The sequence below is a fragment of the Girardinichthys multiradiatus genome, chromosome 1 (assembly GCF_021462225.1).
Source record: "Girardinichthys multiradiatus isolate DD_20200921_A chromosome 1, DD_fGirMul_XY1, whole genome shotgun sequence".
Classification (NCBI taxonomy): Eukaryota; Metazoa; Chordata; class Actinopteri; order Cyprinodontiformes; family Goodeidae; genus Girardinichthys; species Girardinichthys multiradiatus.
The window spans coordinates 23488559-23507198 of NC_061794.1; the positions used below are offsets into that span (position 1 = coordinate 23488559).

Below are 18640 nucleotides of genomic sequence, written 5' to 3' on the forward strand. Positions count from 1 at the left end.
AGGAACACATGATTTTCAGTTTAAATAAAGCCATGTTGAACCATAGAAGGTAGTGCAGCTGTCGTACCTCTTCCGGCCTGCCAATGATCGATCCACAAACACCATTACACTTTAAGAACCATTCCCAACTTCTCAAAAGGCCCACAAAATATCATTAATGCAGCTTCCACAATCAATAAACCCTTGAAATCAGACAAACTAATCAGTTAGGAACCTAGGACGCAAAACACACGAGTCTCTTAAAAAATAAGTCTTTATTTTGTTAAAAGCCTGGAAATTGCAGGTAAACTGCAAACCGATTGTTGCTTATAAACACCAACTCCACATAGAATAAATACAAATCCCTGTTTTACACTGTTAAGCAGTTACAGGTTATGGCATGATACTAAAAATCTTAACACAAAGTCAACACTACAGTTATGGACGCAGAACGCCTCCATGTACATGCGAACAATAAATGCTCTGACCACAAAAACAGACACATTTTTACATATTTCCGGGCACATTACCTAGATGTAACCAGCAGAGGCTCAGATATACTTGTGAAAGAAATTACAGGAGATTTATTCAAAGATAGTACATGTTAAAGTTTGTAAATTCAGCTGGTGGCTTTAAAATCAGCATCAACAAAAGAACAGGCAGGCGTCCTGAATTTCACAGAAATATTCAAAGCTTTCCCTTTTTAAAAACACAACTAATTGTGGTAAAACAAAAATTGTACCAGAGGTTTACCAGTTGGATTGTAGACAAGCATATTTATGAATAGAAAACAGCTTATTTATAAATTACTCAACAAAAAGTTTAAAACCCAAATCAGCACAGGCGAAGTCACAGTCAAGCGTTGAAGTTTAAAATAAAAGCAACAATTAAAGTGAAAAAAAATTAAATACATGAACACATATTAAATATTGGCAAAAGTGAAATTCCTCAACAAAAGAGCATTAGCGGTATATAAATAATAATCATAGCTGGTCCAGTTCTTGCTTTTCTTAAGGTAGAAATGACCTCCTTAAAGATAACCTCTAAGGTTTCTGAAATAAAGACTCAGAAATAGCTAGTATGATGTTTGTCTGAAGGCCTAAACATTAATGCACATGTTGACAGGTTGTGGTTGCAGCTCATCTCAACCCTCCATGTAATCAGGCGGCACAAAACTACACACCTCCTCATAGGTCAGTCCTGCAAGCAATGAGAAAATGTTATGAAGCTAAAAAGAACATCAAGATTCCTGATTTCTTTTTTCATAAACAAGATGTTAAAAGGCAAAAACATACGCTTCCACTCATCGATTTCCAGCTCTCGGCTTTCAAAGCTCTGGTCATATGGCTCAGCCTCGGGCTCGTCTTCTGGGTCGTGGTACTGGGAAAAATAGGGGTGTTCCAGAGCTTGAGTGGCTGTTATTCTCTTGTCTGCATCCAGAACCAGCATCTTCTCCAGAAGATCTACAGCTTAAATGAGAAAAGGCCAACAAATAAATAAAGTGGAATCTCAGTCAGTCTATGCGTCATAAAAAAAAAAATCTTGTGTTTGCTTGTTACCTTGTGGGTTAGCGCCAACAAAAACATGAGCAAAGTTCCTCTTGGGCATTGGAGGTAAGGAGCTGACATAATTCCTAGCCTGGGAAAACACATCAATACATAAAATAAAGTGTCAGACTCCACAAGCAGCGGCGTGTCGTGACACACTTTCACTGTTACTGTCTACATCAACTCAATGGTGTATGGCAGTCAAATTCCTGAGCGCAAGACAACAGAGTTACACTTGTTTTATTTTACAATAAGCAGGGACCAGATACTGATTCTTTACTACACTTATTTAGGTCAAAACGACCTCAAAGATTAGAAACTCAAAATGAATTCAACTAAAGCACAATGTCACAACAAAGGTCCATTTTGTTCTTTTTTTTTTTTTAAGTGAACACATCTGCAAAATAAATTCTTGCCACATTAAGAGATAAATCCAATTATATGAAAGACATAGTTTCAGCTTATTTATATAGCGCCAATTCACAACACGTCGTCTCAAGGCACTTCACAACAGTCAGGTACATACATTCCAATTAATCCTAACCATTGAACAGTGCAGTCGGATTCAGTTATTTGTTCAAATTGGATAAAATGTTTTTCTATCTAAGGAAACCCAGCAGATTGCATCGAGTCAGAGATTTGTAGCATTCCCTCCTCCTGGATGAGCATGTAGAGACTATGGACAGTGACTGGCATTGACTTAGCAGCAATCCCTCATACTGAGCATGCATGTAGCGACAGTGGAGAGGAAAAACTCCCTTTTAACAGGAAGAAACCTCCAGCAGAACCAGGCTCAGTGTGAGCGGCCATCTGCCACGGCCGACTGGGGGTTTGAGAGAAAGAACAGAGCAGAGACAGAAAGAGAACAAAGAAGCACTGATCCAGGAGTCCTTTCTATGGGAAGGAAAAGTAAATGTTAATGGATGTAGCTCCTTTAGTCGTTTCATCTAGGAAGAAAGAACAGATAAACTTTGAGCCAGTTTTCAAGGTTAGAGTCTGAAAGAGAGCACATATAATTAATTACAGTAAAGCTCAGTCAATCGCCATGTCTAGGAGAGAGAAAGGGTTAAACACTGAAAGACAGGGCTATGTGGATCATCGGTAGAGGGTGAGCATTAAGTTGTTGCCAGCAGAAGCTCCGACGATGCCCCTCTCCAGAAAGGTGTCACAGGTAGACACAGAGTCAGGCCAGGTGTTGCTTCTAGGAAGAAAAAAGAGGGAGAACATAAAGTTAAAAACTGAAATAACAGCAAATAATGCAAAATTGGAGAGTAGTGTGAGAATGTAGCGAAGTGGGTGAAAGTGATCATTATGTCTTCCAGCAGCATAACTACAGAGATAGTTTCAGTTTATTTATTTATTTATTTAGCGCTTATTTACAGCAATGTCGTCTCAAGGCACCCCACAAAGGGTCCGGAACGGCGCGTGGCTGCCGGGGAGGCCAGACCAAACCACCGAGTGCCAGAGCCCGGCCACCCCACAATGGGCCACATGTAGGGCCACTAAGTAAAATAATAAACTGATAAAGTTTGTCCATCTAGAGCCCACTGATGACCATTGTTATACTAGAAACTACAAGGATTGGGATACCTCCCTCTGTCTGACTGATTATAACCATTGGAAAAGAGAAGGGGTCACACAGGTAGCAGAAATGGAGGGTGTGTTTGCACCTCAACCATAACTGAGCCGGTTTATGCTAAACCTGACTCCCCCTTACTCCAACCAACAGGGAGGGAGGAAGGCGGAGGTAAAAAAATAAGGAAGATAGCTCAGAATAACCTAAGCCACTCTAACTATAAGCTTTATCAAAAAGGAAAGTTTTAAGCCTAGCCTTAAAAGTAGACAGGGTGTCTGCCTCACGGACTAAAACTGGGAGCTGGTTCCACAGGAGAGGAGCCTGATAACTAAAGGATCTGCCTCCCATTCTACTTCTAGAGACTCTAGGAACCACCAGTAAACCCGCAGTCTGAGAACGAAGAGCTCTGTTAGGAACATAGAAAAGAAAAAAACTGAAAGAAGAATTTTTAGGTTTTACATCTTCAATGTACATTTTATTTTTTAAATACCAGTATGACGACATGTGCCAGACCACAAAGAACTGCCTTCATTTCTGTTATATTTCTTTAATTTTAATACAGTACACTCAACACTTGTTGGTGCACCTGGTAGCAACGTCCAAAAAGCCTTAGTGACTTGATCTTTTATTGTAGTAGCATAATCACAAAAAAAATTCAACTATTTTTCTGACTTTGAGTGGACTAGATGTATTGTCCAACCTAATTTGTTATTAATTTTATTTTTATAACTGGGTCCTTCTCACCTCCTGACTGGGCATCCTGTTTATTAGTGCTGCTGGGGGTGTTCCTGTCAGGCGCATTATCTGCTGAAGCTGGTTTATATCTACAAAGCTTTGGTCAAGGAGAAAACAGCACCAGAGCAGAGTTTGTTAGGAAGTTGTACTTTTTTGTACAGCATATGTCCCATAATAATCTCACAGAACACATGTAGTTGACCGATTTTAAAAAGCAGACTCTAACCCCGAAAATAAACTGGATCTGATTTGGCACATGATTTGACAAATTTGGGTCGTATGAAGTCTGTAGCAATTAAAACACGTTGAAATGACTTGGGCCAGGCAGGCTGCTTGCGATTCACCTAGACAGCGCCTTCGAATGTCGGACTAAGATAGACCAGGGGACCATTTTCGGTCTGACCTACACTGCAATTTGCTAAATAGCAAATAGTTTCGCCTGGTTAAATTCCAAGATGGACGACAAGCAACTGATTGTCTAATTAGAGAACAGAACTGTTTTACATGACATGACACACCCTTCTTATGAAGACAACAGCCACAAGGAAAAAGGCTGGATGGAGATAGCAGAAGTTTTGGGAGTTAGTGGCGAGTATGAAATATGGCATTTAAAATGTGTTATTTAGGGTGTAATCACACCTGCCACATTTGGTCCGCTTTAAACTGACCAGAGTTCATTTCCCCGTTGGTCCGGACCTTTTGTGCAGGTGTGAATACACTCAAGCAATCTCGAGTGCGGACCAAACAACCGAACCGGCACCCAGTTTTAGAGGTGGCCTCAGTCCAGTCAGGCATGAATCTGGGTTGGTTATGTGATAAATGTTAAAGTCAGGAACGATATTAAATATACCTGCTACACATTTTAAGCAGAAAACATCTCAGGCTGCATCAAGTTGGAAGAGAAAAGCAATTTTGTATGGGGGAAAAAAAATAAACCACCATGACAGTGCAGCGGACAACCTCCTAACAACGTCATTGTTCCTTTAATTGCAGTCTACATTGTGGAAAGGATACGGTCTGTGCCAGGAAACAGAGTTTTCCCAGTAAGAAGTTCTGCCATGATGCACCCCACCGACCAAATATCCACTGAAACGGAAACACACATGAGAATTTATCTCCTATACAGGTCGACCATAAGGAAACATTTATGTAGAGATGTGTCATGGTACCCAACCTGTCATGTTGTAGTGCATCCAGTTCAACATGATTTCTGGAGCACGATACCAGCGGGTGGCCACGTAGCCAGTCATTTCATCATCAGTGTGCCGTGCCAAGCCGAAGTCCAATATCTGTGACAAAAAAAGGCAGTTTCATTACCAAAACAGTTGCATCTTAAAAGGTCTGCGATTGTGAATTAGACATCTTACTGACCTTCAGCTCACAATCTTCATTCACAGCAAGGTTGCCAGGTTTCAAATCCTGCGAGGATGAAAAGCAAAGAATGTTTAATAGTAACATATAGGTTTTGGTACTCTGCATAATTAAAGACGGTAAAACTGGTACAGTATTTTAAAAATAATCTTTATAAATTTTACCCCATCTTAAATTTTAAAAGTTGCATAGGTAACAACAGAATAAAATGTGCCCCCCCCCTTCCCCTTTAATTTATCCTTTAACAATTGCACAATGCTGAAGCAGACCAAAGACCACAACATACACTTCCCCAAGGAGTCATATGAATGAGACAGAAACACTTACTCTATGAATGATGCCTGCTGAGTGGATATACTGCAAACAGAGAGATTTAAAAAATCCATAATCAGAGTAAACTCATGAAGGTTTTCACAAAATATCACAGAAGAGATTTAAGTAGATCCAAGCTATGCTTTTAAGGAAACAATAATATAAACATACATATATCTAAGGGCAACTTGGAAAATCCAATTAACCCACTTCAAACCTTTTTTGACTGTTTGAGGAAACTGCTACTAGTTGTCACCTACTTGGTGACACATAGCTTTTTACAGTCATTGAAACCTCCAATTGTTAGGAAAGTTAGGGAAGAACAGATGAACAAGCTTCAGCTAACACACCAATCAGTAAACAATGAAAGAGGACTCACATGAAAGGTACATATAGTAGCAAGAAGTGAAACTAAACTCCAAACCACAAAGATCCTGATTGATGAAGAACTGAGTTGAGGAACTGATTGATCCTGGAACAAACCTAGAATGTAGCAGCATAAATCCCTCCAAATAATCAGACCCAGCCGACAAGATCTACAGCATTTAGCCGTTAAAATCTACATCCTCCTATCTCCACCCCACTTCCTGTATGCCTACTTTGTGAAAATAACAAAAATGCCACTTGTGGCGCAAACTAAAACTACTTAAATTGAGACGAAATCTAAATCTATTTAAATGACTCACTGTGTGCTCATATACAACGAATTTCTATAAACCTTTTATCCCAATGTTTAGTTTATGTTGTGCTGTTCTCACTCATTAATTCTGATCACCCTTTGCACAATAAAGCATGAATAAGCAAGCTTTAACAAGAAAGTGCAGAAAGTTACATTTTAAATGTCATTTGCAGAAAGAGAAACGCTAAATGAGAATAAGATACATTTAAAAGATAAACACTAGGAAAAGAAGGATTTCCAAAAATTCTATTATTTTGCTGGCATGTAAAAATTTATTAAGGCAATTTGCTCTTTTGTTTTTAATATTTATGAGTAATTTTAGCAGTTTACGGTATTCCTCCACTCCTGGGTTTTAGTAGATAAAACATGTTTAAACATAAGCGAAATATGTTGGGTATTTTAACAACAAATAAGGCACTTACTGCCTTTAGGCAATTTATTCACATATTTTACATCTATGTTGGCATTAGCCTTAAATGTCAAAGTCTGGTGAAAATACATCACTGTGGACTGAACCAGTCAGAGGGACCAGCCAAAGCAAATGTTACTGGTTTCATTTCAGCCAGGCTCCCAGGGAGCTAAAGGAGACTTCAGTCTTTCTCGTGATTCAGGCAGAAAGCTGTCTAGATGAAACCAGATATTTATAAACACTGAATATAGGAATAAATTCTTTACCCTCTGAGATGAACTCAGACTGTATGTTTCCTGCTTTAGATCAGTTGGAATTACCAACATTTGTTCTGTTTGCTAAATGCCAGAATATGATAGAACTTTTTAATCATTTCTCAAATTTAAAGGTATACATATACCAAGACATTAATCCTTATAGCATCTAACCTAGTCTCAGAAAATAATGTCATGGGTTTGTAAGCTTCTGATGCACAACACCCATGGACATTTTTTAAGGCACAGCTAAAACACACCGCTTCCTTTTGTGGCATCATGGGAAAACAAATCTAAAGAAATCAGCCAAGATATCAGTAAAGAAAAGTCTGGTTCATCTTTGGGTACATTTTCCATATGCTTAATGGTTTCACTTTCACCAGTTCAAACTATTATGCGCAAGTCTAAACAACATAGGAATGTCCATCTATCATTCCAATAAACAATAAAAGTTCATACCAGAGAAGAATGTGTTTTGGTGCAAAGTGAGCATTAATTTAAAAAAACTTTCTGAAGATGATGACTGAAATTGGTTTTAGAGGTTCATTAGCCGCAGTAAAATGTTTTTGTTTTTACCCAAATGGACTGAAAGCAACAGAAAAAGCAAAATTAGTTTGTCAGTGGACTTAAGCACAAAAACCTTACATCATGTTTTGTGGGTGTTTTGCTGCACTTGCCAGAATAGATAGCATTATGAGGGAAGAAATTAAAGAAACATCTCAAGACATCCACCATTCAAAATATGATCTGACCAAATAACCTCACCTTCAATCCACGGAGGATCTGGTATATAAGGAACTGCACGTGGTCATCTGAGAGTTTCTGACATTTGACAATGTTGTTTAGATCTGCTCCCATTAGGTGAGTCACAAGATACCTGCCAGTCACAAAAGATTGTTGTCAGAGTTGGAACAGACAAAATTCACAAGGTGAAGTCAGATGGGTTTAAAATGAGTAAATTTGCTATGTGAAACTAATGTTGGTAGAATTGCTTGCCGTGCGCAGCTTATTTACAACATGGCATTAAAAGCCTACGCCAGTTATGCGCCTACTTTTTACTCACTTCTCTCTTGGGACACTGAAAGGTCAAGCCCTTGACAAATGTAATGTTATTTGACAATCGCATTGGAAAATGAGCTTAATGGTACCGCATAAGTGGATAGTTTAAATCTAATCCCAGAGCTGTTTAAAATGCATTAAAAGAGCACTTACAAAAGACTGTATGAGCAGGACGGCTTGAGAGGCAATATGGGAGCCAAAACTAACAGATCCATGTGCTGCTTTATCAGTCTGTTGCTTAACAAGAAACAGTTTCATGAATACTATTCTATTCTCACAGAGTGTGGAGATCAAGGGCTTAAAATAGCACCTTTCAAAGCTCGAACTTGTTCTCAGCAGTACACACAGATCAGACGCTCTCAAAGGTTCACCCACCTTGGAAAAAACCGCATATAAAGTGACCTCTGTTTTACCACTCTACAACAAGAAAGAGAAGCATGGCAAGGGCACTTAGAAGGCTCAACCACTTCATTTTTGAGGAAAGAGAATCCAATCCTATACAATCTACATATTTTTAAGGTTTTCTTTGAAAATACATTTGAAGTCCCACTTCAGTCTACTTGTTTGGCTTAAGTGTTAAAGCAAAGTGTGCATTTGGGTTCTCACCCTAAAGTCAGGTAAGCCTTCTAGGTTTACTGCAGAAACACTGCAGCTGTATTTTATATACACAGGGGTTGGACAATGAAACAAACACTTGGTTTTAGACCACAATAATTTATTAGTATGGTGTAGGGCCTCCTTTTGCGGCCAATACAGCGTCAATTCGTCTTGGGAATGACATATAGAAGTCCTGCACAGTGGTCAGAGGTATTTTAAGCCATTCTTCTTGCAGGATAGTGGCCAGGTCACTACGTGATACTGGTGGAGGAAAATGTTTCCTGACTCGCTCCTCCAAAACACCCCAAAGTGGCTCAATAATATTTAGATCTGGTGACTGTGCAGGCCATGGGAGATGTTCAACTTCACTTTCATGTTCATCAAACCAATCTTTCACCAGTCTTGCTGTGTGTATTGGTGCATTGTCATCCTGATCCACGGCACCACCTTCAGGATACAATGTTTGAACCATTGGATGCACATGGTCCTCAAGAATGGTTCGGTAGTCCTTGGCAGTGACGCGCCCATCTAGCACAAGTATTGGACCAAGGGAATGCCATGATATGGCAGCCCAAACCATCACTGATCCACCCCCATGCTTCACTCTGGGCATGCAACAGTCTGGGTGGTACGCTTCTTTGGGGATTCTCCACACAGTAACTCTCTCGGATGTGGGGAAAACAGTAAAGGTGGACTCAGAGAACAATGCATGTTTCACATTGTCCACAGCCCAAGATTTGTGCTCCTTGCACCATTGAAACCGACGTTTGGCATTGGCATGAGTGACCACAGGTTTGGCTATAGCAGCCCAGCCGTGTATATTGACCCTGTGGAGCTCCTGACGGACAGTTCTGGTGGAAACAGGACAGTTGAGATGCACATTTAATTCTGCCGTGATTTGGGCAGCCGTGGTTTTATTGTTTTTGGATACAATCCAGGTTAGCACCCGAACATCCCTTTCAGACAGCTTGCTCAGTTAATCCTGTTGGATGTGGTTCGTCCTTCTTGGTGGTATGCTGACATTACCCTGGATACCGTGGCTCTTGATACATCACAAAGACTTGCTGTCTTGGTCACAGATGCGCCAGCAAGACGTGCACCAACAATTTGTCCTCTTTTGAACTCTAGTATGTCACCCATAATGTGTGCATTTCAATATTTTGAGCAAAACTGTGCTCTTACCCTGCTAATTGAACCTTCACACTCTGCTCTTACTGGTGCAATGTGTAATCAATGAAGACTGGCTACCAGGCTGGTCCAATTTAGCCTTGAAACCTCCCACAATAAAATGACAGGTGTTTCAATTTCATTGTCCAACCCTTGTAGCAAGATTCCAAGTACATGTCTCTAACCTGCAATACAGCTGCACCAGAGAAGGAAACAAACAAAAGAAATAAATAAATGGTTCAATAATCTTCCGTTTCAAAACCCTTCTGCCAAAATGCCTTGCAGGTATGGACTTTGTTTTTTATAAATATCTTTCTTACAGAGTTTGCCTCAAGCAGTTATTTCTGCAAACACCCCAGGATTACCAGCTTACACAGTCAGAGAAACTTTGTACTAAAATGAAAGAGTCATGAAAGTATTCTGCTCATTTATTCATCCTAAAGCTTTGGAAGGCATTGAGGTCAAAAGAGACAAAGATCTGCAGCATGGTGGAATGCATTCCAGTGGAAAACACTGCAGCTGTCTGGTTTCAAATTTGTTCCAAGCATAACCCTCTTTGTAATGAAGTGGGCTCTTGCCAACCCCTTTTAGCTCATATTAACTTTTAACATATTTATTTTAGGGCAGGAAGAAGAAACATTTCTGAGATGCAGAGAGAAGCCTGCTGGTCACCGAAATCAGGCAGTTTTCAGCATTACCAGACCTGGTTAGGGACCTACAGGTTGAAAATTCATGCACATGATTCCTTTCCAATCAGTGAATGCAACATACCCAAGAACTGACAGGTGACTCTTACCACAAAACTCTTCAGTGTGGAAGCTGTAACTGTAGGAAAAGCACTCAACCATTTTCAGTATCAGTGAGGTGTTTAAAACCAAAGTCAGAGGAAGCACAAAAGGTGTAAAAAGTTATTTAAAAGGAGAATATATTTTTATTAGCAGTGTGTCGGCTGTTTATTCAAGCTGCTAAAGAGAGCTAGACTTTAGAGGGTTCTGGTTATTTCACTCCACAGTTTTGCAGTTTTGGTTGTTTCCTACACTACTTTCCCAGGAACAAAAAGTGGCATTCTAACACCAGACATTATTTCTGCCTTGAACCGGGCCAAGGAGCAAAGTGACCCAGAAAGTAGGAAGGTGAAACAAGTTACAGCGAAGTTCCTGAGGTGAATTATGTTAAGCTCTTAACCTCTTCCTGTTGTAGCACAGGTTTGATTTGGCAACCTTTTGGAGATGTCTGAGTTCAGAGAATACACAAAGATACTGTAGTTTACAGTCAATAATGCCAACTAAAGCACTAAGTGCTAGTTTAACACGCTTAAGATAGTTGACTCATTGTCTTTATCATTCATTGTCTTCCTTTTAAAAATAGTATAAACCTGTTTTACAGTACCTGTCCTCTCACACACACACTGGTTTTTCACTTATGCACTAAAAATGAAAATTAAAACAAACATATCTGGATATCTGCCACAAATCTCTAAATTGTTAGATTCTCAGAGTACTGGAAGAAAGTCTGTCTGCATTGGTGAAAACCCACACTCCACACTGCAGAAGCTGACACCTATAAATACCTTTGTGGCACGCTGACACAGGGCAGACATGGACTCTAGGCTGGCAATCACATCTGCTGCATGTTATGCAGTTCTATGCAACAAGTGACTCTGTTTCTGTAACTAGAAATACTGGTCCCCAGGGCAACTTGCATGCTTTAATACATCTACAATAGTACAAAAAGCCTACCTAAAATTGAAACAGGGACAGAAAAGCATACTTCTACCAATCAGACCGACAGAGTGCGACAAGCTTAGAGCTTAGTCAGTCGACAAACAGGACTTGCCACGGCCCAGTGTCATAACACTGAAACAGCACCAGCATCACACAAGAATAGTTACAACTGCTAGTTGTGCTTTGGCTAAAAAACGGCAAGTAGCCCAACTGGATAATTGTTTACTGATTATGCATTATTACACACAAGATGTCAAATAATGAGGTTAAGAAATTGTTTAGATGCCCAGGAAGCAAATGAGGTGATCCATAAATGGACATGTCTGGATCTAAGTTACTACCAAAGCAAAACTCATGCTGTGAGAAACCCCAAACACTCAGATTGCTTAACAACGAATATTTATTTAACAGAAAAAAGCCTCAGAAAAAGTGATTAGAGCAGAGTTTACTTTGTCAAAACTCCGAATTTCTTCAATAACTACTTTTATGCGAACATCCCATGTTTTCTTTCCTACAGATCTTAGCTGCTGGTATTTTGATTTCTTTTGGCATTTAATTGTATGTTCATTTCTGGACAACATGTCAGCAATGTTGTTTACCAAGCACCCACAGAAAGAACTAGGCTTGTTGGTACAGCATTATTATATTTTTTATTTACAGTCGACATCAAATGTTTACATAGTGGGCATAATTGTCATATTTTTGGGGCTTTTGATTATTTAACTAATCTCTTTTTTCCAGTATAGGGTGTTTATGACATACAAAGAATATGATTCTTATAAAGCTGAATTAGGAGAACACGATTTAATTTATTGTGGATTTTTTTAATGTCCACACAGGGCAGAAATGATCAAAATAGGCTCAAACATACATCTATGTTCAGCTAAAGCTTTTATTAGGTGGTGCTGAAGGTTCTTGAATGTTTTAATTTGGCATGACTAAGACCCGTTAGGTTCTCGTTAGGCATCATGATTGATTGTAACTGGTAATTTGTATGTATAAAAGGATTTATTTGACAGCAGTCATAGAATTATTAAATACTATACGGGGTGGGAAAGTCTTATAGAGCTAAACAACTAAAGATTATAGGATAATAAGTTCAAACAATTGTACATTAGAAAATGTTGTTCAAATGTCTTACCACTTTGCTATGCTATGGATGAAGACCCCAAATTAATCAGATGAAAGAAAATTGGTCACGGTGTCCAGGAACAACCCAGGAACGAGCAAGCTCAAGCCGATCATTAACTGGAAGATGCTGGAACACCAGAGTCACCATCCACAGTTTAGCCAAATTAACACCGACATGAACTGAGAGGCTAATGGCCAAGAAAGAACACCCAGCTCCAAAATAAACACATTCAAGCTTGGCTGAAAGTTTAGGTTGCTCACATGGCCTAGCCAAATGTCTTCTGGAGAAAAACACAATGATCAATGAAGACAAAGACTGAACTCTTTAGCCACAATGACAAGTTGAATATTTGGAGCAGTCAAGGTGAAGCGTCACACCTAAGATCACTGACCCCAATTGTCAAGCATGGTGGCGGCAGCACCATGCAGTGGGCCGATTTCACTTGGTTTCAAGGAACCTTTCAAAATGGGGAATAATAAAACGTAGAACTACCATAGAATTTATACATTTTACCTCAAATCAACAGCTAGACTTCAGCTCCTCTTAGATAATCCTTTCGTTCAGTAAACTACATGATTTTAGGCTTCGTGATCAATTGAAAGCTCCCCACAAAAACAGGGGGTTGAAGTCACTCCACCAATATACAGGATCCTGAAACATCATGGGGGTAGTAAAAACCCATAACTGCAATGAAGTGCAACACGTAAAAAGGGACTGCTGAACAAGTGTGAGGTAGACACCTGCAGGAGCAAGAGGAGTCCACAGAGCAAAATGAGAGCAGACCTACCACATTTATTCCATCTGATCAGGAAAAAAATAAATAAAAATTAGTTTTTATTTTTAGTTCCGAAGCGAAGAGCTGTTTAGTATCTAGTCAAAAATATCCCAGGAACTTGAGGTGTAACTAGGTAAGAAACGTTGAACCGAATAAAAGTGTGGATATATGTGTATGTTTGTCGCACAATCTTAGGAAAGCAAGTAATTGCAATACTGATGCTGAATTGTGCTATGGCAATACAGATTGGAATTAGCCCACATTTTCCTGTCCCTTTTCTTTTTTTTTTCCTTCATCACAATGTCCCCATCACTCCTCGCGAGCTTTGCATCTCAGCCACTAAAAATATAAATTAATGGGAGCAAAGCAGGAACTGCAAGTCTTTCATACAGGCCAGAAATATTCCTGAGATGCAGATTATTCATGCATGGCACTAGAAAAACAACCCAAACCAACCCAAATGTTGCATCCAAGCAGCCCTTGGTGATACTGCATACATAATACTGCAGAGACGACTGTGACTCCATATATTGTGCAGCTTAGTACACAAACATATAATCTTGACCGTGTGGATGAAATAAATGCCATAAATTTAAACTTGGGCATCAGTTCTTTTTCTTTTTAAACCAATGAAACTGCAAGTTGCTTTGGAAAAGAGTAACGGTTGATATAAATCTTTAAAGTAAATTCATACCATTGTAAGTGTTTGTGAAACTAGGGGTGGGCCATATCATTTATTCATGATAATGCCTGTAATGTTTCTGTCCCTCACTACGTGGCGGATTATGCTCACATGGGTCATGCAGCGCGTACTTGAAGCTGGAAAGGGGAAGGAAAATATGGCTGGTAGCGTTCCTGCTTTAAACTTTAGATTGCATCACACTTCCAATTTCAAAACAATCTTTACTAAAGACACTAACCCTCTGATAGCAAGCTGTTTCACAAAATCTAAATTTCTGCTAAATAAGGAAGGAAACTTGTGATTACATGTTTCTAGTAGGAGCCACATAGTGTAGAGGTAAAACACCAGCCTTCAAAAAATAAAACCGCAGTGCATTTAGTCTGCTGGTCAGACTCTGGTGGTTTTCCAACCTAAGTTGGGGCTGTCTTCTTTCTGTATTCCCACCACTCTGGTCAAATTATGCAGGAATCATGCTTTAAACAGCAAAAAAGGGATTAGGGCAATTATTTTAAACAAACAAACTTACACATCTTTGAATTCTTTTAGACTTGTAGCAGGAGTGAAAACATCTAAAAGGCCAATGACCTGCAAAACAAACAAAAAAAAAGGCAGAAATCAAATTAAAAGCACAAAGCAGAAAGTACAACCTTCGCTGAGATGCAGATTTCTTTAAACAAACAATATCAAGCAGGGAAGTATTTGATTTTTAAGGCTGTTTACCTCCAGGTACAAACACACAGAAGAAACCAGCCCACTCACGTTTTCATGCTTCATGTGTTTAAGCAGCCGCAGCTCTCTGTACGTTCTTTTGGCATGGATGATGGACTGAAAAGGTCGGGAGAGCTTCTTTACTGCAACCTTCAAACCAAGTTTGTCATCATATGCAGAGCTGTTGAATGAAAGAGGACAAACATGAACTTAAATCTAAAAACAAATGCAAAAAAATGTACAGCTGCACTACATTTTTTTGTCAGTTAAAAGATATAAACTCAATAAATCCTGCAAAGCTTCTTCGATTAAGGCTAATCAAGCAGATTTTATTCGGCTCATGCTGGACTGAGTTTGCTCTCAAAACAAAATTAGATGAAGATGATTTGAAAGCTGAGAAATGGGCGGCATCAGCAGAAAACGTCACCTCTCAGCAGACTGGGATCCAGTCTCTGACCGTAATATATCCCCCACCCTGAGAGCTGACTGCTTTTCATCAAAACCAAGATTTCTCCTCCTCACCAGGAAAGCTGTTGCAGGCAGGAAACACCCTTTACTCAGATGAAGCAACATGAGCAGGCTTACAGCTGAATGCTCAAATAATAATTACCCTGAAGTAGTTCCTCATTTCACTGACTTGTTAGCATTTAGAGAACTTAATCAGCTGTCAGACTAAAAACTCAGTCATTTCTCACAATAGTTGTGGTGATATATATATTTTTTTTACATATTGTCAGTATTCATTCTTCTAAACATAACTGAAAACACATTTTACTGTTAAATGCAATCTTTTCTATTAACAGGAATCAGTCAGTCATTTTCTACCGCTTATTCCATAGTGGGTCGCGGGGGAGCTGGTGCCTATCTCCAGCAGTCTATGGGCGAGAGGCAGGGTACACCATGGACAGATCGCCAGTCCATCGCAGGGCAACACACAAACAACCACGCACACACTCATTCATACACCTAAGGTCAATTTAGAGTGACCAATTAACCTAACAGGCATGTCTTTGGACTGTGGGAGGAAGCCGGAGTACCCGGTGAGAGCCCACGCATGCACGGGGAGAACATGCAAACTCCATGCAGAAAGACCCCAGGCTGGGAATCGAACCCAGGACCTTCTTGCTGCAAGGCAACAGTGCTACCAACTGCACCACCGTGCAGCCATTAACAGGAGTTAATATTTGATATTATTTTCTCTGCTGATGTCCATTTAGTAATTTTTTTAACCCAAAAAGAGATGCACTGATCAAGTTTTCACTGGACAAAACTGATAATTTACCTGAACTTTTTTTTTTTTTTATTCAACAACTAAAGGTAATAAACCTTAAAAATAAATGAGGAATGTGTTCTAGGCTCTTTGACACACAAAATAGTTTTTAATCCACCTGAAAACGAAGGGATTTCAAGATTATCCCATTTATGCATCAAAGCCCATGTTCCCAACCTTTACCTGCATTTTGAAACCGATGCAAGGAAAATTGGCCAAATTTTGTCGCTGAACCATGAGTGCATCACTACTTTGAAATGCATAATGGCCTAAAAAGTTTTTTACATAAGAATCATAAATGAGATTATTGTGTCATCTTTTTGTGTAAAATAAAAATGAGGTGTAACAGTGGGGGGGAAAGCCTGTTACTCCCAAATCCGTAGCATTTGAAATTACATGTTGCATTACTGTTTTAATTGTGCCTGATTTCCTACTTTACTGGCAAAGTGCAAACATTAGGATATGTTTATTATGAGAACAGGACATTAGTAAAACAAGAGTGGCCCAGTCAACCCCTGATATGCTCAAATGTTTAAAAAAAAACTGAAAATAAAATAAAATCTACTGGAAATCAACCTAGACGTGTTTATGTAACAGCATACAATTGCTGGGTTTATTAAAGGGGAAAAAAACAAAAACAATGTGAGGTCAGTAATTTGACCAGAAACATATTACCTCATTGCTTGGCACACATGCTTGTTTTCATTTGCAAAACAAACATCTGCTCCCTAACTATGTCACCATGTTTTTTCTAAGAGTTGAACTACATATCAACTCACAACAAAGAACAGCTCAGATGCAATATTTGGTAGGCCATTATACCTCACATGCTATGCATATACTTGGAAAGTAATATCAGGAAGGCTATTATATTTCAAGTGCCCTGCATTAATATTCTGCATGCCAATACCAGCTGAAAGGACTTTCACTGCGCTGCAGACTCACACTTGATGTAACAATTTAGCGACTGAGGTGCTAAAACTCTCCTGGAGTGGTCCCCCTATTATTATAACTCGATGCTTTCTTAATATGAAACAGACTGCATTAATCCATGTTTTTACCATACAATAAACAATAAGATAATTGTTAGGGAAAGACGATTATATTGTTAATCATCATCAGAAAATGATTTGTAGCGTGTAATTTATCATTATAACGATAAACTCATATCTGCAAATCCAATTAACTGGAAGAATTAGTGGCATTTTTATTTTTAATTTTGATCATTATTCACATTTGTTTGTACAATTGATAGCATGAAAGCAATAAGATATTAAATACAGCTGAAAACATGATTGAAACGAATTACTGTTTGTTGTTTAGCAGTACAACTGTACCACCATGCAACTAGTGTGCTGAACTAACCTGTTTCATTATGGCTTTTACTGTTAGATTGAGGCTCTGCAAGGCTCTGACTGTATGCAGAGACAAATGTATAGAGACAAGTCATCCATCATGCAAAAATGTTCAGTCTTGCATAAAATAAACCCAGCCTGCCAGCAAAATGCTCCAACAAATCCAAATCTGTCTTTTCCTCACACCTCAGATGTGTTTAAAAATCTGAGTAAATTTGCTGTGGAGATGCCAAACAAAAAGTTTCTATAAAAGGAAATTAGTACTTGAAAGCAGCAAACTTCAAAACCATACATTTCAATCTGTATTTTTTATTGTCCATTAAATTTTTAACTTTTGCATTTTAGGGTTAATTATATCTCTTTAGTAGCAAATAAAACTGAAAGCAATTTTTCACATTCGAATAACTAAAGGAGGAAACCCAGTCTCTGAAAAACATTTACAAAGGCACTACCTGTCCCAGGCATTCAAGCCCGCAGAGATCAGATCAGTATGTCAAGCATGTGATTGCAGAGACAACGAGTCAGAATCAGTCGTTCTTGGGATTGATCCAATAGGGAAGATAAAAGACATTTTACAGTAAAGCCCTTTAATGTCGGGTTTGTTTAGTAGTTCTAAAATAATCACAATAATTCAATTAAAAGTATAAGAAGTTAATTATAACTTGATACATTTTGACAGAGTCATTCTAGCTCCACCTTGCTAACCTAACTTTAGCTTGTGCAGCTGCAGGCCTAGTCTCAATGAATGGAGGTGAACTTAGGTGACTGATCTCCGCACACTTAACTCAACTTTTACATAAAACTTGATTTACCAAACTGATCCATATGCGCCAGAGCCCACCGGAGACAGATCCTGGTACCGTCGCGGGACTTCCCATATCGTTTTATTGACCTCCTGCAGGTAAAATCCGGATCTTTCTTTCTGCGACATTCCTGCAGAACCAACCGTCGACCACCAACCGTCTTTTTCTACACCGAGCAGCTTCTTTACTCTGAACTGAGAAAAACTTAGCTTCGCCCAAATACCAGCAACAAGAAGGAAAAGGACGGCTCCTTGTTGCTGGAGAACTACGAGTAGTTTTACGTCCTCGAGTTGTTTTCTTACAGAAAGTTGCAGAACCACCGCCTGTTGTGTGCACACTCCTAACTCCTCACTTTCATTTGTTCCTCTCTTCCAGTCCGGAGATTGCTCCTGAGCTTTCTATGTGAAGTCCCGCGAGAAGTCAGTTTCAGACAGCTGAGCGAAGACGCGAACTGAAGACAATGATGAGTTCAAGTACTATCGGAGAAAACATCAAATAATCTGTCA

General features: G+C 39.2%; 1 protein-coding gene across 1 annotated transcript; it reads right to left on the minus strand.

The window, feature by feature from the left end:
• Positions 1 to 235: 235 nt before the first annotated feature.
• mapk14a (mitogen-activated protein kinase 14a) lies at positions 236 to 18531 on the minus strand. The gene is made up of 12 exons (XM_047365091.1): positions 18144 to 18531; positions 14758 to 14887; positions 14525 to 14583; positions 7628 to 7739; positions 5536 to 5565; positions 5209 to 5256; positions 5012 to 5126; positions 4852 to 4923; positions 3847 to 3926; positions 1539 to 1617; positions 1275 to 1448; positions 236 to 1179 (listed from the first exon to the last, which is right to left on the minus strand). Exons 1-12 carry the CDS (start codon positions 18260 to 18262, stop codon positions 1124 to 1126), a joined length of 1074 nt encoding a protein of 357 aa, XP_047221047.1. The 5' UTR covers positions 18263 to 18531; the 3' UTR covers positions 236 to 1123.
• Between the last annotated feature and the right edge of the window lie 109 nt (positions 18532 to 18640).

What these genes read in the sequence shown, in the direction of transcription:
- mapk14a (XM_047365091.1), bottom strand. Translation starts at nt 18,262, where the DNA reads ATGTCGCAGAAAGAAAGATCCGGATTTTACCTGCAGGAGGTCAATAAA. An exon ending in TCTGTTTCCTGGCACAGACC is followed by an intron (nt 3,927 to 4,851) that starts GTATCCTTTCCA and finishes AAAGCTTTGTAG; the next exon opens with ATATAAACCAGCTTCAGCAG. An exon ending in GGAAATCGATGAGTGGAAGC is followed by an intron (nt 1,180 to 1,274) that starts GTATGTTTTTGC and finishes CATTGCTTGCAG; the next exon opens with GACTGACCTATGAGGAGGTG.